Below are 27,780 nucleotides of genomic sequence, written 5' to 3' on the forward strand. Positions count from 1 at the left end.
AGGTTACCGTGGCGCTCATTGGTGCCCAGAGCCCCGCCCTGGGCTTCCTGGCTGCGTTGCTGCTGCCCCCACCCAGGGCCGCAGGGCCTGGGTTCCACTTGGCAGCGTCTTCTCGCGAGTCGCCTTCGCTACTCCGAGAAGTCGGCGGTGCAGCAGCTAACGCCGCTGCTGCTCGGGTCACCGCAGGTAGCCATATTCCCCTCGGGGCCGGCCGGGCTGTCGCCTCAGGCCGCCCATTCTGCTCCGGCCGCCGCCGCCTCTCCCTTCCCGAAGCCAGAGGAGGCGAGGGAGGAACCCCCAAGCACTGGGCGGCCGCCGCTTCCCCAGCAGCCCTCCAGAGGGAGGATGGAGAAAGACGCCAGGAAGCGGAAGGTCACCGCCGGTCCGAGGGTTGTCCGGGGCTTCCTGCCCGCGAGCCCCGAGCAGCTGCCGGGACCCTCCCTGCCAAGTCGCTCCCCGAAAAGCTGTAAGGTTCTTGGGACTGCAGGGAGTGACAGTTTCCCCTTGACTGTAATGTAAGGCTGCAAACTCGAGCCAGCATTTTCTCGCATAATAGGTATTTTCAGTCAAAGCCTTGATAATACCACCTCTTTCTGATTATACCTGCTTATAAGAACATTGTACATGAAAATAAGATATTTATGAATAGTTTCCAAAGTTTGGAGGGATCAAGTAGGAGAAAAAACAAACGCTTCCACCCCCCTTTGTTCACAAAAGTGTGCTTTACCAAATCGGTGTAAATTATGATACTTCTGAGAAAACGTTTCTTCATGTCAGAAAACCAACCAAGGGCCGGGCGCGGCGGCTCAGGCCTGTAACCAACATTTGGGAGGCCCAGGCAGGGGCGATCACCTGAAATCGGGAATTGGAGACCAGCCTGGCCAACATGGTGAAAGCCCATCTCTACTACAAATACAAAAACTAGCTGGACGTGGTGGTGGCCGCCTGTAATCCCAGCTACTCGGGAGGGTGAGGTGGGAGAATCGCTTGAACTTAGGAGGCAGAGGTTGCAGTGAGCGAAGATGCCGCCACTGCACTCCAGCCTGGGTGAGGGAGTGAGACTCTGTCTCAAAAAAAGAAAAGAAAAAGGAATGAATCAACAATGTTTTAAATGCAAGTTATAAAAATATTCTCTTAATAGATTTTTTGTTTTGCTTGATCTCACTTAGCAGTTTTTTGAACCATTGTTTCCTTATTAGAAACCACTAGTAATTGGTTTTTAGTTCATTTATCTTTATTTTTATTTTTATTTCTGAAACAGAGTCCCAGTCTGTCACCCAGGCTGTAGTGCAGTGGCATAATTTTGGCTCACTGCAACATCTGCCTCCCAGGTTCAAGCGAGTCTCATGCCTCAGCCTCCCGAGTAGCTGGGATTACAGACGTGCACCAGTACGCCTGGCTAATTTTTGTATTTGTAGTAGAGACAGGGTTTCACTGTGCTGGCCAGGCTGGTCTGGAATTCTGACCACAAGTGATCTGCCTCTCTTGGCCTCCCAAAGTGCTGGAATTACAGGCGTGAGCCGCTGTGCCTGGCCCATTGCTTTTTTTAAAAAATATTTACTTTTAATGTATTGAGGGGGTATAAGTGCGAGTTTCTCACATGCTTATATTGCATGGTGGTGAAGCTGGGTAATTCATGTATCTGGGTTATCAGAAAACTGTGTTCAAGAAGACTGTTGATAGAGTTTTCTCCATGAAAGACAGATTTGGGGCCGGGCACAGTGGCTCGCGGTTGTACTCCCAGTGCTTTGGGAGGCTGAGGGGGCGGATCACGAGGTCAGATTGGAGACCAACCTGGCCCACTGGTAAATCCCGTCTCTACCACCAACAATTAGCTGGGTGTGCTGGTGGGCAACCGTAGTCCCAGTTACCTGGAGGCTGAAGCAGGAGAATCGCTTGAACCCAGGAGGCAGAGGTTGCAGAGAGCCAAGATGGCACCACTGCACTCCAGCTGAGGTGACAGAGCCAGACTGTTGTCTCAAAAACAAGAAAGAAAACAAAAGAAAATTTGGACTATTGCCAATTACAATATTTTAGAGAAGAATTCAAACAGTAATTGGTGGATGATGGAAACAATAGTTATGATAAAAATCTGATGAAGTTCCCAGTTCACAAGGAAACTTAATTGTCTTATGTGCAGCATTTTAAGACAGTAACCCCAGTCATGACTGACAGCATCACATCAGGACCACCAGACTTATTATTTCATATATCTCCAGAAATAATTAATAACTTTTTTTTTTTTAGATAGATTCTAGCTCTGTCGCCCAGGCTGGAGTGCAGTGGCACGATCTTGGCTCACTGCAACCTCTGCCTCCCAGGTTCAAGCAATTCTCCTGTCTCAGCCTCCCGAGTAGCTGGGACTACAGGCTTGCGCCACCACACCCAGCTAATATTTGTATTTTTAGTGGAGACGGGGTTTCACCCTGTTGGTCAGGCTGGTCTCAAACTCCTGACCTCAGGTGATCCACCTGCCTTGGTCTCCCAAAGTGCTGGGATTACAGTGACGGTGCCCAGCCATTCATAAAATATTTATATAAATATAACTTTAGCAAATATTTAGCATAACAATCAAAATTACAAATCATAACATTAAATTTGTATAAATATATGTAATTTTTGGAACATGTATATCAACAACATACCCATAAATATAACTGAGATGAAATCTAATGTCACCTCATTTGACAGTGCCCTCCCATGCAGTATCACCCCATTTGACAATGCCCGCCTATACAATCTACCAAATAAATCGAATCTTTTTTTTTGTTTTTGTGACGGAGTCTAGCTCTGTCACCCAGGCTGGAGTGCAGTGGCGTGATCTTGGCTCACTGCAAGCTCCGCCTCCTGGGTTCACGCCATTCTCCTGCCTCAGCCTCCTAAGTAGCTGGGACTACAGGCGCCCACCACCATGCCTGGCTAATTTTTTTTTTTTGTATTTTTTTTTTAGTAGAGACGGGGTTTCACCATGTTAGCCAGGATGGTCTCGATCTCCTGACTTCATGATCTGCCTGCTTCAGCCTCTCAAAGTGATGGGATTACAGGCGTGAACCACGCGCCCAGCCTTTCGAATCTTTTAATACCTCTACAAGATGAAGATGCATTCTTTACCTCCCAAGGAACCTAGCTGAAAAATCTCAGAGTTAATTTTAAGCCAAAAAGACTTGATTTAGGATTTTGACGCTGGAGAAACCCATCAAAGATGTCAAGTTTGAAAACACTTGATCAAAACAGAATCACAGGTCACTATTAAAAGAATATTCATGGCCGGGCGCGGTGGCTCACTCCTGTCATCCCAGCACTTTGGGAGGCCAAGGCGGGCGGATCACGAGGTCAGGAGATCGAGACCATCCTGGCTAACATGGTGAAACCCTATTTCTACTAAAAATACAAAAAATTAGCCCGGCATGGTGGCAGGCGCCTGTAGTCCCCACTACTTGGGAGACTGAGGCAGGAGAATGGCGTGAGCCCGGGAGGCAGAGCTTGCAGTGAGCCGAGATTACTCCAGCCTGGGTGACAGTGAGACTCTATCTGAAAAAAAAATATATATATATATTCATTTAACCGGAGACTTCCAAAGCAATACAGAAAGCTACATGGATATAAAAACCTTAACCCTTTAAAGGTCAGTTTTGCTAAGTAATCAAAAAGGGACTTGAATAGAATCAGATGCCAGAAAGAGTGTGTACAGGTTATGAGTGAAGACAAATGATTACTTTGGTCATATCTCCATTTGCCACCTGATACACATGAGAATGGCATCTTTACTGACCAAAAGCCAGTGTTATATATAGGAGGTGGAGGAGGCACTCTTGGACTTGAGACAAGACATTGTTGTGTAAAATTTCAATGACTGTTAAAAATCTTCTCCCATATGCGCTAGAGAACACATAACATGGCCTTTAGAATGAGATGGGCATTGACTGGCTGCAAGGTCTCCGCACTTACTAGCTGTGTGACATTGGACAAAGTGCTTCATCATTCTGAGACTCAGTTTTTAAGGGAAAAACAACTATCTACCTTGTAAACTTGCTAGCAGGTTTAAGTGTAATAATGTGTGGGAATGACTGCACTGTGACTAACATGTAGTAACAGCTTAATTAATGTTAACCCTTATCATTATCGTGTAAGAATGTGAGTTACATGAGAGAGGAACCTCATCAGTTTGTTCTCTGCTGTATCCCCAAGACCATGAATCATGGCTGGCATGTAGTAGGCATTTAATAATATTTGTTCAACAGGTATTTGGCAGTCTCGGAGGGCAGAAAGGGGCTGGGAAGATTTTTAAATAACATTTTTTAAAAAGTCACATTGTCCTGCAATACCCATTTTTCTTGCGTATTTAGGAAATTGAGGGTTTTTTCCTAGAACATGCTGACATATGGGAAATAGGATGCAAAATTTGTACGAATGTTTCAGACACAGTTAGAGGTTTCCAAGAGATTTTGTGCTGGGGAGGCTGCTTGCTACAAGCTCCCAAAGCTCTGGGAGGACATAGTATTCATCCTCAGCAGAGGCGTGAGGCAAGAAGCTCCAGGGAGCACCCCAGCCTTGGACTTTCAGCGTAGTGTGTTAGGTCTTTATAGTTTGGGCCCACAGCACAGCGAAGTCACAGGTCTCTGGCTTCCTGTGACCTTTACCCTCTTTGCCAAGGGAAAATGTGACCCTCCAAAGCAAGAAACTTGAGGGTGTGGGTCACCCCAGCCTTGCCATCTGCCCAGAGCCTGAGAAGGAAGGAACAATGATCCTCCAGGTACCTCACAGCGCTGCTACAGGTGGCCACTGCCCTGGGATCACCCAGCCATGTCGGGCAGCCTGAACCCCATCTGCAGGGATGTGAGGAGGAAAATACAAAAGTCTTTAGGTGAGCACTGAGAAGGCAGATGCAGCAGAAACCTCCAGGCGGTAGCTACCCAGTGTTGCACTTACGGTGGAGACAGAGGGTAGCTGGCGATCATGTGTACTTACATGCTAGGGTCACCAGGTGGCACTATGGCCTCATCTGTGGCTCTGAAAATGAAGCTTTGGAAGGAGATCATTACAGCTAACGTTTAACAAGCCCCTACTATGTGCCAAATCCTTCACCCCCTCGCAACAACCTAATGAGCTAAGTATTCTTATTATATATATTTTATAGAGAAGGAAATGCAGACATAAAGAGGTGAATTATCTTACCCAGATCACACAGTTAATAAGCGGTGGAGGCAGAATAGAATCTCAACAGTGTGGCTCTGGAGCCCACATGCATTGATTCGACAGGTGTTTATTGAGCACCTGCCATGGACAAGGCCTTGTGTGATTAAATAGGGTTATAATTAATAATATAAAAATGGCAAATCACTAACACTTTTTAGACTTAACATTTTCTTTTTTTGTAGGTTTCAGGCACATAACTGTATATCCAGTAATAGTGAAATGGATCCCACTGATTATGACAGAAATGATGATATGTTTGAATGGCTTGGATGTTTTATAGGTATGATCTGGTGAAACCTTGAGAGAAACTGAATGACGAATGAAACTTTATTGTTCCTGTTTCACACAGAAGAAAACTGAGGTTGAAAGGGGTAAAGTAATTTTGCATGGCATGAAGTAGAAATTCAGAGTACAGGAATTTGAACTTGGTTCTGTCCTTTTCTGAAGCCCCCATGCTCTTGACCACTATAGACTCAAACGTCACCTTGTTTTTCCACTCATTCAACAATCTTTTTTTTTTTTTTAATTATCTAATAGACTGGCACTCATCATAAGCCTGTGTTCTCATTCTGCAGGTGGTGAAGCTCTCTATTGTCCTGACCTCACAGTTCCTGTCCCATGACCAGGGCTAGCTCACCAAGGAGCTGCAGCAGCATGTAAAGTCAGTGACATGTCCGTGCGAGTACCTGAGGAAGGTGAATGAGTGCAGACAGATGGGGCCCAGTGCCCTTGAACAGTCAGTGACATACCCCATATGAGTACATGAGGAAGGTGAGTGACTGCAGACAGATGGGGCCCGGTGCCCTTGAGCAGTTCCCGGGTCTCGGCTGCCACATGTCTCATAGCGGGCGATGCTGGGGGAAACTTACACAGTCACGGTACTGGCTTCTTCCTCTTTTTCCTTCCATACAAGTGGCTTAGGGACGGGGTAGAGTACTTGACTTATTTGGATAAAAACCACTATCTTCTGTCAGAAACTCAAAAGGAATCATTGCTGGCATGTTAGCCTAAAGACAAGCAACCGAACAAGTGCCCAACGATACTTAAAAAGGTTATTTATTATCTTGCCAAATTTAGGCTGGGGGTGGTGGCTTATGCCTGTAATCCCAGCACTTCGGGAGGCTGAGGCCGGTGGATCACCTGAGGCCAGGAGTTTGAGACCAGCCTGACCAATATGGCAAAACCTCATCCCTACTAAAAATACAAAAATTAGCAGGGCATGGTGGTGTGAGCCTTAGTTCCAGTTACTCAGGAGGCTGAGGCAGGAGAATTGCTTGGACTCAGGAGGCAGAGGTTGTAGTGAGCTGAGATCACGCCATTGTACTCCACAGACTATGCGACAGAGCGAGACTCTGTCAAAAAAAAAAAAATTATCCTGCAAAATTTGAAAAGGAAATCCAAATCAACAACTTCTAAACTATTTTTTAACATGACTCATAATAAGAAATCCATTCTATATTATATATATATGTTCTATATTTTTGAATAAAAGAATTAACAAAATCATATTTATTTTACAACATGTAAAACATATTTTTTATTCTCCATTTGTTTTGAATGCTCTGTGCAATCTACAAAAAGTCCAATAGCAATAATTAAATTGTTCATTAAATTGAACATTATCTTGTTTTTTAAAATGATAATCTCAAAAATGATCTTTTATTTTTGAGATACATATATATATATATTTATTTTTATTTATTTATTTATTTTTTTGAGACAGAGTTTCACTTTCTAACCTAGGCTAGAGTGTAATGGCACAATCTTGGCTCACTGCAACCTCCGTCTCCCGGGTTCACGCAATTCTTCTGCCTCAGCCTCCGAGTAGCTGGGACTATAGGTGTGCGCCACCACGCCCGGCTAATTTTTGTATTTTTGGTAAAGACGGGGTTTCACCATATTGGCCAGCTAGTCTCAAACTCCTGACCTTGTGATCCGCCCACTTTGGCCTCCCAAAGTGCTGGGACTATAGGTGTGAGCCACTGCGCCCGGTCCGAGATAAAATTATTTTAACAATATACTATTAAGAGAAAAACACTGGCTATGAAAGAATATACATAGTTTTACCCTATCCGTTTAAAAATAAAGATTGAAAGAATACATATGAAAATAACTTTACTTTTTTTGGGTAATACTTTACTGCATTGTCTGAAGATTGACTGTCAGTACGCATTATGAAGCTACATGGCTAACGTTGAGTACTCACTGTGTGTGCCAGGCCCTGGGCTCATGCTCTACATGCGTTTATATTTCATTTAATTCTCTCCTCAACCTGAGATGGTATAGCCACCCCCATTTTACAGAGTCGAAACTGAGGCTCAGAGACTGAAAGTTAAGCCTGAGGTTGCAGTCAATAAGAGGAAGAGCTGGAACTGAAACCTACGTGTGTCTGACCACCAGTTCATGTTCTGATGGCAGGCTAGTCTGCTTCGCAGCGTGGAGTGTGGAGTAGATGGTGCATGCCTGCTAGGATGGGCTAAGTATCACTGTAGGTAACAAACAGCCACAAACAATGGAAATGTACAACACTGAAGGTTCTTTTCCTGCCCATGCTGCACATCCTCCATGGCTCTCTTGGGCCCTGTGCTCCACATCCGTTCATCCTGCCACGAGAATAAAGGAGCAGCCTCCATATGGGAGCTGTCAGCTGCTCTAAGAGAGGAAGGAGAGGGTGGCCAATCTTAATGGCTCCCAATTCTCTTCCCTTGAGGTGACACGCTTCACTTCCACTCACATCTCCTGGGTCAAAGCAAATCCCATGGGTACATCCACTTTCAAGTGGCCCAGGGGAGAACCTGAAATACTCGGTGGACTCCATTAAGGCCACCATATGGTGTCAGCCTGCATCGGAGACTGTGGACGGACAGAGGAGGAGAGTGGGGAATTGATGGGAAATGACAGCAGGGCTCAGTCACCACGGATTTGCTTTATCCTCAACCAGGTGGAGTTTGTCCCAGAGCTGCACAAAATTATCACCAGCACGATTTAGCGGGGTAGACTTCAGAAAAAGCAGTTTGGTCAGATGTAATCAGCAGTGAACTCACAATCAACTGAGTGACATTGAGTCAGTAAATCTCTGGCTGCCTCAGTTACTCCATATGATAGTTTTGAGGATGGGAGCACTGAAAGAGTTGATTTGGAAGGATATCAAGAGTGAAAATTCCAAGATTTTACTTTCTATAAGTTAAATCCAGGCACTATCTTTCCTGCAAGTCTCTTAGTTCCTTTCAGATTTCACAAGTGAGAGTGCTCAGATTAGGGCTGGAGGTTGTAAACTGTTGCTCCCACCCCGACAGTGCCCCTGTGTCAGGCGTGTATTCTGTGCATTTTCCTGTGCTAAACACTTTCCCAGAACATCGTGGGGCCTGATTTTTCCTCTTTGTTCCAATGGCCCTGGGTGAGTCAAGTGCCCATTCAATGACGAGGACACAGAGATCTTAGAGAGATACTCCATGAGGCCCCAGGTGCCAGCCTGTACCCTGCCGGAGCATGAGGCAAGGGATAGGGCATCGTCTGTCAGGGGTGGTGGTCAGCCAGGCTTGGTGACTCTACTTGCTCACGAGACGATCCTACACCTGCCACTTCTGATGGATCCACTGCCTCTGTGCCTGCCTGTACTGCTGATGCTCCAGTGGCTGCCTCAGCACCCCAGCCTAGGCCCAATGCCACTGAAGACGGACCTGCCTCCTGGGGACCCAGGAGTCCTACCACTCAGCTGTCCCCAGGAGTGCCCAGATCCTCATTCTTATCCAGGACCTAGGAGCCCTATCCCCTGGCCTTCCCTTATCAGCCGTAAATGATCATTTACGGCTGCTGCTGTTATCATCATCACTGCCTTTAGTGGCCAAGGGCCTTCCAAAGTGCCAGCTCTGGAAAGAAAGATGCCCTTAGGGGGTGATGACACTCAGGTACACAAGCGCTCAACAGAGTGCTACCTCCTATCCTCAGACAGTCTTTGCACGCAGCCATTGGCACTCCCATTGTATGGAAGGAAACCAGCCCAGGGTCACACAGCTGGTCAGCAGCAACACAGCTGGTCTCAAATCTAAGGTACCTGGCCCTGCCTCCATGAGAGACCAGCCTGCAAGGGAGGTTGATCCTGGCTTTGGGGAAGCCTTTCCTGGGCTGCACGAATAACCTCCCCTGTTTGAAGCCCCAAAGCCTGCTCACATCTCCTTCCTTTCCCTGTCTCTGCTTGGGCTATAATCAAGTCGATGCTAACAACCCTTCATGGGCATTATGGTACTCTCTGCCGTTCACTCTTGGGCTAATCTGACTTCAGCCCCCACTTACTTGGTCTCTCCTTTACAACCAAGGCAACCCAAATCTAGGGCTTTTTTGTTTTTGTTTTTTTGAGACAGAGTCTCACTCTGTCGCCCAGGCTAGAGTGCAATGGCACGATCTCAGCTCACTGCAACCTCCCCCTCCCAGGTTCAAGGGATTGTCCTGCCTCAGCCTCCTGAGTAGCTGGGACTACAGATGCATGCTACCACGCCCAGCTAATTTTTGTATTTTTAGTAGAGACAGGGTTTCACCATGTTGGTCAGGCTGGTCTCGAACTCCTGACCTGGTGATCTACCTGCCTTAGCCTCCCAAAGTGCTGGGATTACAGGCGTGAGCCACCTCGGCCAGCCAAATCTAGGGCTGCAGCATGGCAGCAACATACAAATAGAATTGAATTCCATAGTTTTGTTATCCCTGTTTTTTGTTTGTTTGTTGTTTTTTGAGACGTAGTCTTGCTCTGTCGCCTAGGCTGGAGGGCAGTAGTACGATGTCAGCTCACTGCAACCTCTGCCTCGTGGGTTCAAACTATTCTCCTGCCTCAGCCTCCCGAGTTTCTGGGACTACAGGCACCTGCCACCACACCTGGCTAATTTTTGTATTTTTAGTAGAGTCAGGGTTTCACCATATTGGCCAGGCTGGTCTTGAACTCCTGACCTTGTGATCTGCCCACTTTGGCCTCCCAAAGTGCTGAGATTACAGGCATGAGCCACCGCACCCAGCCCCTGTTTTGTTTTTGTTTTGCTTGTTTCTTAGGGTTGTTTTTCTATTTATGGTAAAGGCATTGGCTTTCCATTTGTAGCATCAACAGAATATTTCCTGTTTACACTAACCTTATGTCATAGTAAAGGGCAAAGGGATTTAAAGCAGTGGTTTTCAGCTGCCAGAGGCCTGAGTGAGTTTGGGTGTACTCTGTGTGATCGGGCAGAAGAAGGCCTTTGGGAAGTTTAGCTGAGAACAGGGCCAGGAAAGGTGATGGGCAGTGGGGGGGGTCTGTCCTGGTCACCAGTCCGCTGGGTCCTGCCCACCTGCTTGGCACTCCCCACCCATCACTCATGATGCTGCCAAACCCTCTGGGTATTGTAGCCAAATCCCCTGGGAGAGAAGCTGATGAACTTTGTTCCTTGAAATGCACAGATTCCTTGGACATCCCTGGTAGGTCAATCATGAAAGTCAACTTGGTTTTCTCCCCCTCATTTGGGTTCAGAATTTAAAGTCTACACTCACAGGCAGTAAGATGATATAGATAAGTGACATCATCACTCTGTTTCAGATGTGAAAACGTCTATGTGGGGTAGGGGTGATTTGCGACCACACAACCTTGTGCCACGAAGTGGAATTCCCAGGCCAGAGGGAGACATTTTATTGCCATGTCATGATCTTATCATTGAGTTTAAAGGCAGTCTTGTTTCATTTTGGATTCTTTCTTATGTTTATATCTTATAAGGGCACTTTGACTGTCCAAGCAAATAATAATTTTGAGTTAACTTTTATTCATTGACTTTTTTTTTTTTTTTTTGAGACGGAGTCTTGCTCTGTCACCTGGGCTGGAGTGCAGTGGCACAATCTCGCCTCACTGCAAGCTCCGCCTCCTGGGTTCGTGCCATCCTCCTGCCTCAGCCTCCCGAGTAGCTGGGACTACAGGTGCCCGCCACTATGACCAGCTAATTTTTTTTTTTTTTTTTTGAGACGGAGTCTCGCTCTGTCGCCCAGGCTGGAGTGCAGTGGCCAGATCTCAGCTGACTTCAAGCTCCGCCTCCCAGGTTCACGCCATTCTCCTGCCTCAGCCTCCCAAGTAGCTGGGACTACAGACCAGCTAATTTTTTTACATTTTTTGTACAGACGGGGTTTCACCATGTTAGCCAGGATGGTCTCCATCTCCTGACCTCGTGATCCACCCGCCTCGGCCTCCCAAAGTGCTAGGATTACAGGCATGAGCCACCACACCTGGCCTTATTCATTGACTTCTAGCACAATTATATGATCAGAAACATGCTGTGTGATTTGATTCCTCTGAAATATATTGAGATTTGCTGGAACAAAATAAGTTAGGTTAATTTTTGTAAATGTGCCATGCATGCTTAAAATGAATGTATCTACAACATTTGTTCCTGAGATACAGGTTGATGAATGGATGGCTACATGGATGTGATGGAGATGGTTACTATTGGGACCTTCCACATCCTACTGATGTTTAGTTGCTTAGGATATGAATGGATGAGCGGGGACTGTAAAACCTCTCACTCTGCTTGGGTATGAGGTTCTTCCTGTCATCCCGCCATCTTGTTTTTTACGTTTTGCCTCCAGGTTTGACCTTGAGGAATCCTGGGAGCTGAGGAAGGAAGCAGCCACCCAGAAGCAGGGACAGGGAGCTGGTTGGGGAGGACTAGAAATCAGAAGGTTTGTGAAGGCTCCAGAGAGCACCTCTCCTTGAGGGGAGCGTGGGGGGCTGAGATGGGGGAGCGGGCATTGGAAGGACGCCCGCGCTCAGTGCAATGTCCACTGTGAGGCAGCACGTTCCGGGGCGGTGATTGGTGGAGAGGGAGTATAAAGCCCCAGGGTTGCTAAGGCAGCGCCTAGACGGAAGACGGTTTGCTGGAAAGCAGAGCCCTGGTCCCCGTCTAATTGCTCCTGAGCCTCCCGCTCCCTTGCCCCGCACATCCTGTTGCTTCTCTGATTGACCTTCTCCCTGACCTGTAGCTAAACCTTCCACCAGTACTTGAGAAGTTAATTTGAACCGGATCCTTTCCCACACCCCTTCCTCCTCCTCCTCCCCAATAGCCCCCTTCTCCTCCTTTACCTTCCGTCCCCTCCCCTCCCCTCCCCCTCCCCAAGTCAGATCCGGGCCATACCCATCCCCTTCCCTGCCCCCGCCCTAAGCCACCCCCACCTCTGTCCTGGCCGCCTCAGGGCGCCCTGAGAGGATCGGGACATGCGGATGCGGTGGCTGCTCTTTTGGCTCCTCCTGCTGGGATTTCTCAGCCATCAGTCAAACTATGTGAGTAGAGGCTGGACCCGCGGGGTTTCTTCCTTGTTATTGGGCCGTGTCACGCGGCATGAAATTACACAGCTCAGGCCTGTAATCCTAGTACTTTAGGGAGCCGAGGTGGGCAGACCACTTGAGTCCAGGAGTTCAAGACTAGCCGGGGCATCATAGCTAAACCCCATCTCTACAAAAAATGCCAAAAAAAGATTAGTCGGGCCTGGTGGTGCGCACCTGTTGTACCAGTTACTGGAGAGGCTGAAGTGGGAGGATCGCTCCGGCCCAGGAGTTGAAAGCTGCAGTGAGCCGAGATTGCCCCGCTGCACTCTTGTCTCAAACACAACGAATCAAAACAAAGTGAAATGTCATTTGAGTTTTGTGTCATCTTGGTTTTTTTTTTTTTTTTTTTGAGACAGAGTCTCACTCTGTCGCCCAGGCTGGAGTGCAGTGGCAAGATCTTGGCTTACTGCAACCTCTGCCTCCCGGGTTCAAGCAATTGTCCTGCCTCAGCCTCCTGAGTAGCTGGGATTACAGGCGCAGACCACCATGCCTGGCTAATTTTTGTATTTTTAGTAGAGACCGGGTTTCACCATCTTCGCCCGGATAGTCTCTATCTCTTGACCTTGTGATCCACCTGCCTCAGCGTCCCAAAGTGCTGGGATTACAGGCGTGAGCCACAGCACCAGGCCAAAATATATAACCTTAAGTGTAAGTTTACTAACTTTGAAAAGTACATACACCAGCATAACCCAACCCCCTCTCAAGATCTACACTGTTTGTTTGTTTGTTTGTTTATTTTGTTTTGAGATGGAGTTTCTCTCTTGTTGCCCAGGCTGGAGTGCAATGGCACAATATCAACTCCCTGCAACCTCCACCTCCTAGGTTCAAGCGATTCTCCTGCCTCAGCCTCTTGAGTAGCTGGGATTACAGGCATGTGTCACCACGCCTGGCTAATTTGGTATTTTTAGTAGAGATGGGGTTTCTCTGTGTTGATCAGGCTGGTTTTGAACTCCCAACCTCAAGTGATCCTCCCACCTCAGCCTCCCAAAGTGTTGGGATTACAGGTGTGAACCACCGTGCCCAGCCAAGATCTACACTATTATGTCACCCCAGAAAGTGAACTCTCCCTCTTCCCAGCCAATCTCTTTCTTATCATAGGTTAGCTTGCTTATTCTGGAATTTCGTGTATATAGATGCATGCCATGCCATAGGTACTGTTTTGTGTCTGCCTTATTCTACTCAACACAATGTTTCTGAAATCATTATCATTGTTGCACAGTTCCCTAATGCCATCCTTTCCATTTCAGACTCAGTATATGCTGAGTTCAACCTGTTGAAGGGCTATCTCTGTTTAATTCACCATCTTGAAAGAAACATTTAAAATTAAGATGTTTTCAAGAACATATAGTTAAATCCTAAGGTATCGACGTAGAAATGTTATCACAAGCTGTCTGAACTTACTCAGGGGAAGTATTTGTCTTCATTCACATAAGAGTCTAATGGAATTAATATCAACAATGTTAGAGAAATTCCACACTATTCATGCCATTTTGCCATTTTCATAATCTCCACCTTGGTAATTTTTTTTTTTTTTTTTTTTTGAGACAGAGTCTTGCTCTGTCACCCAGGCTGAAGTGCAGTGGCATGATCTCGGCTCACTGCAATCTCTGCCTCCCTGGTTCAAGCGATTCTTCTGCCTCAGCCTCCCAAGTAGCTGGAACTATAGGCGTGTGCCACCATGCCCTGCTAATTTTTTGTATTTTTAGTAGAGATGGGGTTTCACCGTGTTAGCTAGGATGGACTTGATCTCCTGATCTTGTGATCCACCCGCCTTGGCCTCCCAAAGTGCTGAGATTACAGGCGTGAGCCACTGCGCCTGGCCCACCTTGGTAATTTTTAAGCACTGAAATTTGATACTTATTTGTGAATGAAGGCATCTCTTCATTGTATTTTTTTTTTTTTTTTTTACTTATGCTGAGTTTTAAATGACAAAAATTCACATAATCCAAGAGAGAAGTATGATTCAGAGGGATTCTTTTATCATGTGATATGTGATAAATACAACCAATGTTATACATCCATTTAAAAAATAAGTAAATAAAGAAAAGATAATTACTGGCCAGGCTGTAATCACAGCACTTTGAGAGGCCAAGGTGGGTGGATCATGAGGTCGGGAGTTCGATACCAGCTGGCCAAGATGGTGAAACCCCGTCTCTACTAAAAATACAAAAATTAGCGGAGCACAGTGGCAGGCGCCTGTAATCCCAGTTACTCAGTAGGCTGAGGCAGGAGAATCGCTTGAACCTGGGAGGCGGAGGTTGCAGTGAGCTAAGATCGTGCCACTGCACTCTAGACTGGGCAACAGAGCAAGACTTTGTCTCAAAATAAAAGAAAAAAAAAAAAGAAAGGAAAAGAAAGAAAAGATAATAACTTTATATACTTAGCTTGTCTTACTCGTGAGTGACGGGCTGCATGTGGCCCAGGACAGTTTTGAATGCAGTTCAACACAAATTTGTAAACTTTCTGAAAACGTTATGAAATTTTGGCCAGGTGCGATGTCTCATGCCTGTAATCCCAGCACTTTGGGAGGCCGAGGCAGGCAGATCACCTGAGGTCAGGAGTTCGAGACCACCCTGTCCAACATGGCAAAACCCCGTCTCCACATAAAATACAAAAATTAGCCAGGCATGGTGGCAAGGACCTGTAATCTCAGCTACTCAGGAGGCTGAGGCAGGAGAATGGCTTGAGCCCAGGAGCTGGAGGTTGCAGTGAGCTGAGACTGCACCACTGCACTCCAGTCTGGGCGACTGGGCGAGACTGTCTCCAGAGAAAAAAAAAGAGTTTTGTTTTTTTTTTAGATCATCAGCTATTGTTAGTGTTAGTGTATGTTATGTGTGGCCCAAGACAACTTTGCTTCTTTTAATATAGCCCAGGGAAGCCAAAAGATTGGATATCCCTGCTTTATACCAAGAAAAAAGACACCCTACATTTGCAATGCCCAAAAACACTACCAGCCATCCAAAAAACATGAAACTGGTAACTTCTGTTCTTTTTTGTAGCAGTGGAATCCCATGGTGATATCTGAGGGATGTGGTTACCTTTTGGAGGAGGGTAACGGTTTCTAAGAATGATTCTTTTTGACTGAAATATTGTCAGTGTCACTGACCTTTTCGTTATTTCCACTATTATTATTTCAGGTTATCAGTTATCTGCCTGACCATTTTCAGCCTGGGCCTGACTTTTTTGGAATTCCTTGGAGAGCTATCATTATTGTGTTTCTGGGAATTTCTACACTTGGCATTTTCCTCTGGAAAACTAGCTTTGGTGTGAGTATACTAACTTTCTGTAGAGGTATACTTGTAATCACAAATGAGAAGAAATTATTTAAAACAATTCATGTTTCTGGACTTCATTATAAATATGTGGTTTTACCCAAAAAATCAGGGAAATGATTTATTAACATAAGAATTATGAAAATATCTGCCATTTACATTATGAAAATTAAATAGGTTGGTGTTTGTTTAATAGAATGTCAGGAGAGCTTTTGGTCAAAAATAAGTTTTTTTAACCTTTGTGCTCTTTATCAGAAATGGAGTATGAAGTTTCATCACTTAAATAGGAAATTCTTTCTAAACTCTTCTGCTTTATAATTCTATCGTATGGGTGGAAGGAAAGCTTCCATTCCTCCCTCTAAAGATTCACCGCAGAAATGAGCTGACGGCTGGGCGCGGTGGATCAAGCCTGTAATCCCAGCACTTTCCAAGATGGGCAGATCACGAGGTCAGGAGATCGAGACCATCCTGGCTAACACGGTGAAACCCCATCTCTACTAAAAAATACAAAAAACTAGCTGGGCGAGGTGGCGGGCAGCCTGTAGTCCCAGCTACTCAGGAGGCTGAGGCAGGAGAATGGCGTAAACCCGGGAGGCGGAGCTTGCAGTGAGCTGAGATCCGACCACTGCACTCCAGCCTGGGCGACAGAGGGAGACTCCGTCTCAAAAAAAAAAAAAAAAAAAAAAGAAATGAGCTGATAACAGACAGCTTAACAGGAGAAGAAAAACATAGAACAGGTATAAACATGAGAGCCAGCTGAAAAATGAGGCTGCTAGAAGGCCCAGATGGTTGATGCTTAAAGAGCACCCTCTTCTGAGGGGAAAGGAAGATAGACAGAGATGTAGGCAATTTAGAGGGGCAGCAAATGACTTTTAGGGGAAATGAAAGAGCCCAAGGAACAAACAATTGGCCTGAGACAAAGTTCCTGTGAGATCATAGGGACAAGGTGACAAACTGCAGGAAGGTGAAGGGCAGAACTGCACTGCGTCTCATGCTGCAGAGAAAGCCCCAGAGAATCTCTTAGAACTGCCCTCCAGGGAATCAATGAAAACTGTGTCTGGGCAGGGTAATTTCGAATGACATCAGTCAAAGTGCATGTTCCCAGTTGCAATTGGAGAGAAATCAGCATGTCAAAAGTCTGTACTTGGTAAGAATTTGGCTGCTAAGTTATGCCATAATTTGCCTTTTGAGCCTTTTTGTCCATTGGGTAAATTGAGCTCTACATTTTCTCTTGCCATTCATGACAGTAAAAATGTGGTTGTCTGGGGGCTGAACCTCCTTCTGAACGATGATCCCAGATAAACGTACTAATACCACAAAGCTTTTTGATATTCAAGGAAAGAGGAAGTATGTTTTATTTTTACAACCTAGATAATTACACATCATTTGGCACTGCCTTCCAAGATATGTACAAAACAGAAAATATATGAGTTATGAAGGTATCTAGGCCCAATTTAACATTCTCTACCCCACTTAGTCCTGAAAAGAGAATTTTTAGTATAAATTGGGGGACTTTTTTCGTTTGTTTGTTTTGTTTCTGAGACGAGTCTCCCTCTGTTGCCCAGGCTGGAGTATAATAGTGTGATCTCGGCTCATTGCAGCCTCCACCTCCTGGCTTCAAGCAGTTCTCCTGCCTCAGCCTCCCAAGTAGCTGGGATTACAGGTGCCCACCACCACGCCCAGCTTATTTTTGTATTTTTAGTAGAGTCGGGATTTTACCATGTTGGCCAGGCTGGTCTCAAACTCCCGACCTCAAATGATCCTCCCACCTCAGCCTCCCAAAGTGATGGGATTACAAGTGTGAGCCACCACGTGAGCCGGGGAAAGTTTTTTAATTTACCACTTCTTAAAAATTCCATTAAGGAAAGTTCAGTTGAGCTGTTTGACTTGGATAACTTTGCACCTTCTCATCTTTCCCCTTGTCATCTAGTCATCTACCTCATTAGCTCCTAAGGAGAGACATCGTGGGTGCCATGAAATGTTCATGCATGACAGCGTTTCTTCACTTCTCATTTCTTCATGTGTTTGACATTCTCCTAGCTGCAAACTGGGCCAGCTACCTTTCCTATGAAATCTAGCAGTGGCTGTGGGATAGATGTGGTTGCTCTTTTATCTTTTTAGATTACCCATTGCTTCTCTCGAAATCCTAGTACATGTTTTGTTTTTTATCCTATGTGCAGAAATCAGAAAAAACAAATTCTACAAAGAATTTGACAGATATTATTTCAGGCCAGGTGTGGTGGCTCACACATGTAATCCCAGCAATTTGGGAAGCTGAGGCAAGTGAATCACTTGAAGTCAGGAGTTCAAGACCAGTTGGGCCAACATGGTGAAACCCCATATCTACTAAAAAGATAAAAATTACCCAGGCATGGTAGCGGGCACCTGTACTCCCAGCTACTTGGGAGGCCGGGGCATGAGAATCGCTTGAATCTGGGAGGTGGAGGTTGCCGTGAGCCAAGGTGGCGCCACTGCACTTCAGCATGGGTGACAGAGTGAGACTTCATCTCAAAAAGAAAAAAAAAAAGAAAATTAAAAAAAAAAAGAAAGAAAGAAAGTTATTTCAGTGACTACCTCAGGAAATTCAGAGGTATCTGATCCACATCTGAGATAGGATTTGCATTGTGTCGTAGCTATGATGAGAACATATATTTAATATCTTAGAAGATTAAAATCATACAGTGACAGTATGGAAATCTTGGTGGGAATTCAGTTGTTAGTGAGAATGTTTTGCATTAGGTTCAAACCAGCCTCAATGAGGGTGATGTCAGGGAAGGGAAAGTGGACTCTGAGTAGAACAGGGACAGAAGGAAGATGCTCCAGAGCGGGGGTGAAATGTTACAAATCCTGGAACTCAGAGAGCTGAAGGTAATTACATTCTTTGCAAGTTGTGAAATATGTTAACCTGTGGTAAAATACTTAATAATATGATAATTACCATCTAATCCTGTTGAAGTATACAGTTCAGTTGTGTGACGTATATGCATGTCTTTTTTTTTTTTTTTTGAGATGGAGTCTCACTCTGTCACCAGGGTGGAGTGCAATGGTGCGATCTCAGCTCACTGCAACCTCTGCCTCCCGGGTTCAAGCAGTTCTCCTGCCTCAGCCTCCCGAGTAGCTGGGACTACACGCGTGTGCCACCAGGCTTACCTAATTTTTGTATTTTTAGTAGAGACGGAGTTTCACCATCTTGGCCAGGCTGGTCTTGAACTCCTGACCCTGTGATCCACCCACCTCGGCCTCCCAAAGTGCTGGGATTACAGGCATGAGCCACCGCACCTGGCAGTCATTCTTAAATTATTATTTCCTAGGTGTCTTTCCTCAAGATTGTCTTAAAGTTACAAAATGTACATGACAGATCCACGGATGTACAGCGGAGAGCCTGGAGGTCCAATAGCCGTAGGCAAGAAGGTATGGCTCTGTTGGAATCCCCATAGCATGGAAATGAGTTTGACCTGGAAAGGGAAAGAACAGCTGCTTACCCTCAGGTTTCTCACCTTCTTCTCTCTTCACCCTCAGCAAGGGCTGAGGTCCACTTGTACACACACAAAGAAAAGGGTTTCTTCCTTTCCGGGAATTAAAATTGCCCTGGAAGACCTCTTTACTTCACGGAGTTATATGGAAGCCAGAGTTCGAGCTGAAGTCCATAAGGTGACAACGAAGGTCAACAGTCATTACCAAATCAATGGACAGAGGAAGACTACCGAGAAAGGGTAAGATGTGCCTTGACACAAACACTGTTGTATGAACCATGTGCCAATCAAAGTAGACAACTGTAATGTCCTTGAGAATATTTTCTGCAATATTTGTGGCAGATTCAGTGGGTACAAAATTGAGTTTGTCCTTTCTGCTTGATTAGTGTAATCTGCATAACTCCTTTCCCTTCCTACATTCTTGTTTGTAATTTTTTGGGGAGAACAGGAGGTGCTAGTACTGGCATTGGTTTTCCTTTCTCTCTCTCTCTCTCTTTTTTTTTTTTTTTTCCCCTGAGACGGAGCTTTGCTCTTGTTGCCCAGGCTGGAGTGCAATGGCACAATCTTGGCTCATTGCCTTTTGGGTTCAAGCGATTCTCCTGCCTCAGCCTCCCAAGTAGCTGGGATTACAGGTGCCCACCACCAAGCCCAGCTGATTTTTGTATTTTTACTAAAGATGGGGTTTCACCATGTTGTCCAGGCTGGTCTCGAACTTCTGACATCAGGTGATCCACCCGCCTTAGCCTCCCAGACTGCTGGGATTAGAGGCGTGAGCCACCACTATTTTTTTTTTTTTAAATTTTGAGATAGAGTCTCACTCTGTCGCCCAGGCTCGCGTGCTGTGGCGCAGTCTTGGCTCACTGCAACCTCTGCATCCAGGTTCAAGTAATTCTGCCTCAGCCTCCCAAGTAGCTTGAATTATAGGTGTGTGCCACCACACTTGGACAATTTTTTTTTTTTTTTTTTTTTTTTGAGACAGAGTCTCACTCTGTTGCCCAGGCTAGAGTGCAGTGGTGTGATCTTGGCTCACTGCAACCTCCGCCTCCCAGGTTCAAGCGATTCTTCTGCCTCAGCTTCTTGAGTAGCTGGGACTACAGGCACATGCCACCACGCCCAGATAATTTTTGTATTTTTAGTAGAGACAGGGTTTCACCATATTGGCCAGGCTGGTCTTGAACTCCTGATATCATGATCCACACACCTCAGCCTCCCAATGTGCTGGGATTACAGGCTTGATCCACCGTGCCCAGCCCAATTTTTGTATTTTTAGTAGAGACAGGGTTTCACCATGTTGGCCAGGCTAGTCTTGAACTCCTGACCTCAGGTGATCCGCCTGCCTCGGCCTCCCAGAGTGAGCCACGGCACCTGGCTTGGATTGTTGAATTTAATGCTTGGGTCACCTCCAGATTCATTTTCACAGTCTTTCAGATTTTGGTCATATTACATTGTATTTTGCTGCCATATGACTGATCTTTTTTTGTTAAATGTGAGATACTTGTTAAAAAATATTTAGGAATGAATTGAGGCCTACTAGCATGTTATCTTGCTGCAGAAGAGATGGGAGTCTACTTCTGGGGGTTAGTCAGGCAGCAGTTAAGGTCATTGGTGCAGGCTCAGTCCCTACAAAGGCCAGGGTATTTCCTGTCCACCTCTATTCTGGTGTGTGACTCTTCTGGGTCTCAACCAGAGCCAGTGGACTTCAGTACGGGTCGCCTTCATTGCCAGACCCTCAATCCACTTGTTTTCCGTCTAATCCCATGCGTGTGTACAAAAGCTGCTCTGATTCTTTGCATCTCATAGTCCCTTCTGGAATTCAGCAATGAAACTCAGGGATATGGGTTCCAAATGCGAGGCCGACCTTCGTCCTGGGTTTCCTTCTTCTCCATCTTGACCTCATGTCTCTTTACTGCCATGTTAGCAATTTGATGCATTCAATCATGGGCTTTATATTCTGTTTGGTGTCCCCCATTGTTCTTATGGGAGATCAGAAGCTTCAGATGCACTTACGTCAACTCAAGAGCAGAACGCTTCCTTAGCTTCCCTCCAGAGTCAGGTTTTGTGTTTCTAGTTCCCAAGTGCACAGCAGGAGTAGTGATGTCCTCACTGGCTTCTCATTTGCATTAAACTGTGAGCTCCTTTAGAGTGGGAACAGGACCCTGCTCCCATTGCATCCTCAGGACCTCACCACACACTCCGTGCTTAAGGCCACTCCAAACAGCATGTGCTAAAGGATGCCCTGTGGTCAGAAACAAGTGCATTAACTTTCTCTTTGAAGTGTGTTTGTCCCTGTTTCCTAGGGTTCTTTGAATTTTATACATCCTTCCTATAAAATCAAATATCAGGTGAGATCCTTAGGATCAGGACCATGAATCAAGTAGTGTGAGGGCAACACAGCAAACCTACCTTTTTAGGCCATTTCCTTTTTCTACCCTCACTCTCTGTGAACTGAACCTTGTTAGAGTCAGTCAACACCAGGGTGGATGGTTTGCAGTTGTCACCTATTTTCAGGACATAACACCCTGACTTAGGAGCCATTCCGATCATTTCTAATCCAATAGATGCGCTCAGCATTCAGATTGCCCATTTCTAATCCAATAGATGCGCTCAGCATTCAGATTGCCTTTTCTCTCAACCAGGATCTTTAAAGTCAATGACAAGAGTTCCAGTCCTGAATCATGGCAAAATGCAGTAGTGAACTGCAGGGTTAATGACACCATATTCTGGAAGGATCTCTCTGAGACTGATTGGGTTCTGGCATCAGCCTCTGACAGAATCAGGTCTTCCACAGGAGGAGTCAGATGAGGAGCAATCCTCTGCTCCCGATAGAGTTAGTTGTGATGAGTTGGGGAGGTCTGGTTTTTCACACTGAAAATGGGCTTTTGCTGTGTCAAGCACAAAACTGACCCCAGAGACACACATAGTGCACCTCATAGAAGCTTTTAATAGTCTTTATTTACTAAAGAATAGGACTATAGAACTATGAAGATGAGCTGGAAATGACACGTGACTTGCCAGCAGTCCAGAGTGTGATTTTTCTTTGTCTCTCAAGGGGAGGTGTCAGTTCTCCCTTCGGTTGTGAGAATCAGTTGGTTCGTTTGTAGGAAGGTTGCGGGAGAGACTTTTGAATCACAGCCTTCAGATGCCAGAAGGGCAGAGAGGATCCCACGCAGGCTAGTGAATCGTGTGTGCATTTCTGTCCCTTCTAATCTCAGGAAGCTGAGAATGAAAGAACGTGAGCCAGCAGAAAAGGAGAAGCAGCTATCAGAGGCAGAGGAAAATGGGAAATTGGTTATGAAAAAAATACATACCTACAAGTGAGTTCAGAAACTGAACCCCACCCTCTTGGGTGTTGTTTTTAACCTTTGTACAATGTTTAGACCTAGTAAATAGAGAAATAGAAACAAATGGTCAGAAGACATATCGAGAGAGAGAGAGTTCACAAAAGAGAAAACAAAGTACCTTAAGATTTACCAGTGACCAAAAGATGTGAAGTAGTAAAACATCTCCCGACCCCATTAACAGCTAGACTGTGTGGAAACTCAGTTCATACCAGCCATTCTAGGGGTGGTGTGAGTTGTCATCCTTAGGAAAGTGTGTTGTCATAGAATCAACCACATCCTTCAAAAGGACTATGCCTGTTTATAAGCCCAGCTGTTTCTGCCCTGTGAAACATGGCAAGGATATTAATACAAAGAGAATAAAGCTTTATGATAAAAAATGCCCAATGAAAGACGAATTAGGGATATACTGAGAATGGGGAAGGAAATTGTCTACTCAGAAGTTAGCAGGCATTAAGCAAAAGAGGAGAAATCAATATAGCAACAGTTTGGATCAGACTGTACTTTTTTTTTTTTTTTTTTTCTGAGACAGAATCTCACTCTGTCACCCAGGCTGGAGTGCAATGTGTGATCTCAGCTCACTGCAACCTCCGCCTCCCAGGTTCAAGCAATTCCCCTGCCTCAGCCTCCCGAGTAGGTGGGATTATAGGTGCCTGCCACCACGCCTGGCTAATTTTTTGTGTTTTTAGTAGAGATGGGGTTTCGCTGTATTAGCCAGGATGGTCTCGATCTCCTGACCTTGTGATTCACCCACCTTGGCCTCCCAAAGTGCTGGGATTACAGGCGTGAGCCACTGCACTCGGCCCAGACTGTACTTTTATAGCCATCTGAAGTATGTTTTCTAGCTATAGATAGATTGTGTAAGGGTACAGTTGTGAGGATAACAGAAACATGGCAGATTATTTAAAATCATCCTGAAAGTGATGCTTTATCTGATGAAAGTGATTGTAATCCATAGGGAATCATTTCAAGGCGTGCAAGAGTTGCGGCGGCGGGCAGAGGACTCCTACAGACACAAAGTAAGGACCTTCCTCCCCACGGTTGCAGGATTGTTCAGTGCTGATGCAGATGATGCCATGGCCCTTAGATTCTCTCAACATTCAATTTCTCGTGTGTTGGCTTTTTCAGATGGCCCCTTCTGCACGAAAGGCTCTTGACAACCGGGTAAGTTTGTTTGTTTTCCTTGCTTTTGGACATAGTCTGCCAGGTCAGAACGTGGATGTATTTTTCTCCCCACAGCTCTTTGCTCAAACCTTGCAGTGGGAGATGGCCGAGAGGAAGGCTTACAAGCAGCACAGGTAGGTCATTGTGATGGACATTTTAAAGGATGTGTTGGTTTTAAGATAAAGCTTTGAGTGTCTAGTAAAGAACTTGGTGTTTTAATTCTTCAAGTCAATTCTTCCTCTGTCTTGTAGGTGTGAAATGAGGGAAAAGCAGAGAATGCCAGAGAGACACATGAGTGAGGAGTCAGTCCAGGAACGACCGGGCCTAAAGAACCCTTTCTGGAGAGGTAGGAGCTCGCTGTGAAGGCAGCTGCTTAATTTCTGCTACACAATCCACACACCCTGCTTCTCCTTTTGGGGGTGAGGGCTTGGGTGGGGTAATTGTTGTTTCCTGGAAACAATTCCAAGCACTTACAAAGAGAACAGTTGTCCTGCTAGGTGGTAGGACCCTATTTATCTCAGGTGCCCTAGCTGAATGGCTCTTGGCTGGTCCCCTGTGAATGGTGCAGCTCAGGCCGCTCCACCGACTGTGGACATTGCCCCACCCTGATGTCTTGGTTACTTTTAACTGAGGAGATGAGCCTAGAAGGCAAATGGGCCAGCTCCCTTTTCCACCTTGACTCAGTGTGAAGGCTTTATTTTTCTTTCGTTTGAGAAAACAGCAATAGCACTTTAGAATGGGAGCCACATGTAGGGATGAGAGCATAGATTTTCTGGTCATGTCTTCATGGATCAATACTGTAGCATGAGATCTGCTTTAAGAAAAGAAGCAGGCTGGGTGCGGTGGCTCGTGCCTGTAATCCCAGCATTTTGGGAGCCCGAGGTGGGCAGATCACAAGGTCAGGAGATCGAGACCATCCTGGCTAACATGGTGAAACCCCGTCTCTACTAAAAATACAAAAAAAATTAGGTGTGTGTGGTGGCGGGCGCCTGTAGTCCCAGCTACTTGGGAGGCTGAGGCAGGAGAATGGCATGAACCCGGAGGGCAGACTTGCAGTAAGCTGAGATCGTACCACTGCACTCCAGCCTGGGCAACAGAGCGAGACTCCGTCTCAAAAAAAAAAAAAAAAAAAAAAAAAAAGAAGAAGTATTTATTTACACTTTTTGGAACTTCCTTCATTCTTTTTGTTTGTTTAAGTTGTTTATTGTCAACTATATAACTCCATTAGTAAGTTAAATTTCTATGTAATCTTACTCCTCTAACATTTGAAGTGGAACCCTAAAACTTTCCAGTTAATTTCTGTAGCTCTTACCTTTTCTCATGACTGTTCATCTTTTTATGTCCATTTCTGTTCATAAGTATTGGTAATACCTGGCCAGGTATGAAAGTTAGATTAACTATGAATCCACAGAATTTTAAATGCCCCTGTGGCTTGAAGAAGAGGAGCAGTGTTGTTGCTATCCAGGGTTTACTGATCTTCTTCCAAACATGGCTGTTCCTGTTCTAATTTTGAGTCTGTGCTGACATGATGAGTGAGTTCCTCTGATATGTACTGATTTAGAGCTCATTTCCAGCTGGCTAGAGCCCGACCTGTTCACAGCCTGTTGAGAGTTAAGAATAGCCCTGGACCAGGGCTCTGTGGTGTCTTCCTCAAGGATGAGGGCCCCGAGGGCTCCAGATTCCTCTGAGGCATGTGGTCAAGAAACCCTGCGCCTGTGGTAAGGGACCTGTGTGGCAGAGAGTGAGATGGCAGTGGAGGGTGTGGAGGGTTTCTTACTCTGCACAGAACATGCAAGCCAGATTTGGCCCCATTCCCTTCTCTGCCCCTTAGCAGATTCAGGACCTCATTGGGTTCCCATGAGGAGCAGCCACTGCGTCCCAGCTGGAAACACAGAGAAGACAAAGGTAAATGCTGGGGTGGTTTTCACTCTTCCTACCTCAGGACACTTTGGTCTTTTCCTACAACGCCCTCTCCTGGCCTGGCCTCTGCTCTGTGGGTTCTGTGGTGCCTTTTCTGTCTCGACTTTTTCAGAAGCAAAATCTTCCCCATGAGCTTTCAGGCTTCTCCGTTCCCTGCTGATCATCGTTGGTGGCACCTCCAGAATCCATAAATGCTCAGGGGCCGACGGCTGAAGGGCTTTTACTGTTCTGTTTCCAGAACCAACACGAGGAGGTGCCACTGACCTCCACTACTGTAGGTCTCATGGTGCAGTGAACTCCCACTGACCCTCTTTACTCAAGATGTTGTGAGGTCTCATTTCTGAAATATGTGGGGTTTTCCTTCCTTTGCTGTGATTTTGTTTGCTTTCTGCTCTAAGGTAGGAGATTAACATTTGAAATATCTGCTGTATTCCCAGAAGATAGTGAAAACTCATGAATCCAACATTAATTTGTGCCTTGTGCAATTTTGAATACTCTTTGACAAGGCCAATTCCATAGTCCATCACAGTCCCATCCCTCTTGGTAACTGTGTGGTGCAAAAACACCTTCATGCCCACCCAGTGGTGCCCCTGATCTAATATTCTCAGTGTCAGAGGTTCCACATTTGTAATAGCAAATAGGCCCTGAGTGTGAGTTAGTGAAGAGTGAATGTAACTTATTACCAAGGGACAATTCCCAATGAAGGCCTTAAATGATGCTCAGCTAAGCTGGTTCTTGTGTGGCCTCTGTACCTTCAACAGCTGCCGAGTCCTATGATTACACATGATGGGACTTGTACACTTGAAGTCAAACACATTTTTAAAACTTGCTTTGTTTAGAATTCCCACCTCATTTTTCCATGGACAAAAGTATTCTTTATATCACAATGCACTTACAATTTGGTATTACCTGGGAGTGAAAAGAAATATTACAGCCATGCCTAACTGACTTCTTGATGTAGGATTGTTCTGTCTGAAAACCCTCTCCCAGGTCCCCTGCAGCTCTTCAGGAATCCACATCTCCCCAGAACTCTTTGTTCTCATGGGTGGCACCTCCAGAGTGAAGAAGATCCTTTGTCAAGAAGGGAAACAGAGGGGAAATGAGAGGGTCCTGCAGGGAGAGCTGAAATCAACTTCCACTCGGCCTCTTGCAAGCTTTGTGACCCTGGGCACATTTTCTCCTTCCTCTGCAAACCTCTGTTTTCTTAGATTTTGAGCAGGGTGGTCACACTGAGCTTGCAGAGTTCTGAGAATCAGAGACAGAACATAAAAGGCCTGGAAAACATTCTCGAAAAAGAAGCCCAGGTTGGTCTTAAACTCCTGGACTTAAGTGACCCTCCTGCCTCAGCCTCCCAAAATGCAGGGGTTATAAGCATGAGCCACCACGCCCAGCCTCCACCTTGCTTTTTCGCCTAATAATATACCTTCTATAAACATAATTTTCTATAGATCTCCATATAGAGCTGTGTAATTGCTGGACAGATGTGTCAAAATTTATTTAACCTCTCTCCTGTCAATGGAAATTTAGGCTGTCTCTAGGCAATTGCTGTTGCTACAGCCCTGGGACCTAAGCTCTAGTCTTATATCCCCATTTTACAGATGAGAAAACAGGCTCAGAAAAGTTGTGTCATGTGGTCCAGCTCACACAGGAAATAATCTGAAACCAGGTTCCCATTCAGTGACCTTACCATTAACCACAATCAAAATAGCTTTATCAGCTGGGCGCAGTGGCTCACACCTGTCATCCCAGCACTTTGGGAGGCCAAGACGGGCAAATCACTTGAGGTCAGGAGTTTGAGACCAGCCTGGCCAACATGGCGAAACCCTGTCTCTACTAAAAATACATAAATTAGCCGGCGTGGTGGCAGGTGCCTGTAATCCCAGCTGCTCAGGAGGCTGAGTCAGGAGAATTGCTTGAACCCAGGAGGCGGAGGTTGCAATGAGACAAGATTTTGCCCCTGCACACCAGCCTGGGTGACAGAGCAAGACTGTGTCTCAAAATAAATAAATAATAGCTTTTATTTTGAGCCAGGAAATTACTTACCCACACACGTAATTTTCTGTTTTGGAATAGTTTTAGATCTACAGAAAACC

At 45.7% G+C, this 27,780-nt stretch overlaps 1 protein-coding gene across 1 annotated transcript; it reads left to right on the forward strand.

Annotated features, from left to right (window-relative positions):
• Positions 1 to 356: 356 nt before the first annotated feature.
• LOC115895247 (putative NPIP-like protein) lies at positions 357 to 26,286 on the forward strand. The gene is made up of 10 exons (XM_030925193.1): positions 357 to 466; positions 5,379 to 5,476; positions 5,772 to 5,967; positions 15,658 to 15,786; positions 19,104 to 19,203; positions 19,316 to 19,505; positions 22,478 to 22,579; positions 23,562 to 23,622; positions 23,732 to 23,901; positions 26,217 to 26,286. The coding sequence occupies exons 3-10, from the start codon at positions 5,959 to 5,961 to the stop codon at positions 26,284 to 26,286; spliced, it is 831 nt and encodes a 276-aa protein (XP_030781053.1). The 5' UTR covers positions 357 to 466; positions 5,379 to 5,476; positions 5,772 to 5,958.
• Positions 26,287 to 27,780: the final 1,494 nt, after the last annotated feature.

This window comes from Rhinopithecus roxellana, chromosome 20 (genome assembly GCF_007565055.1).
Source record: "Rhinopithecus roxellana isolate Shanxi Qingling chromosome 20, ASM756505v1, whole genome shotgun sequence".
In the NCBI taxonomy this organism is placed as follows: Eukaryota; Metazoa; Chordata; class Mammalia; order Primates; family Cercopithecidae; genus Rhinopithecus; species Rhinopithecus roxellana.

What these genes read in the sequence shown, in the direction of transcription:
- LOC115895247 (XM_030925193.1), top strand. An exon ending in AAAAAAATACATACCTACAA is followed by an intron (nt 22,580 to 23,561) that starts GTGAGTTCAGAA and finishes TGTAATCCATAG; the next exon opens with GGAATCATTTCAAGGCGTGC. An exon ending in AGGACTCCTACAGACACAAA is followed by an intron (nt 23,623 to 23,731) that starts GTAAGGACCTTC and finishes TGGCTTTTTCAG; the next exon opens with ATGGCCCCTTCTGCACGAAA.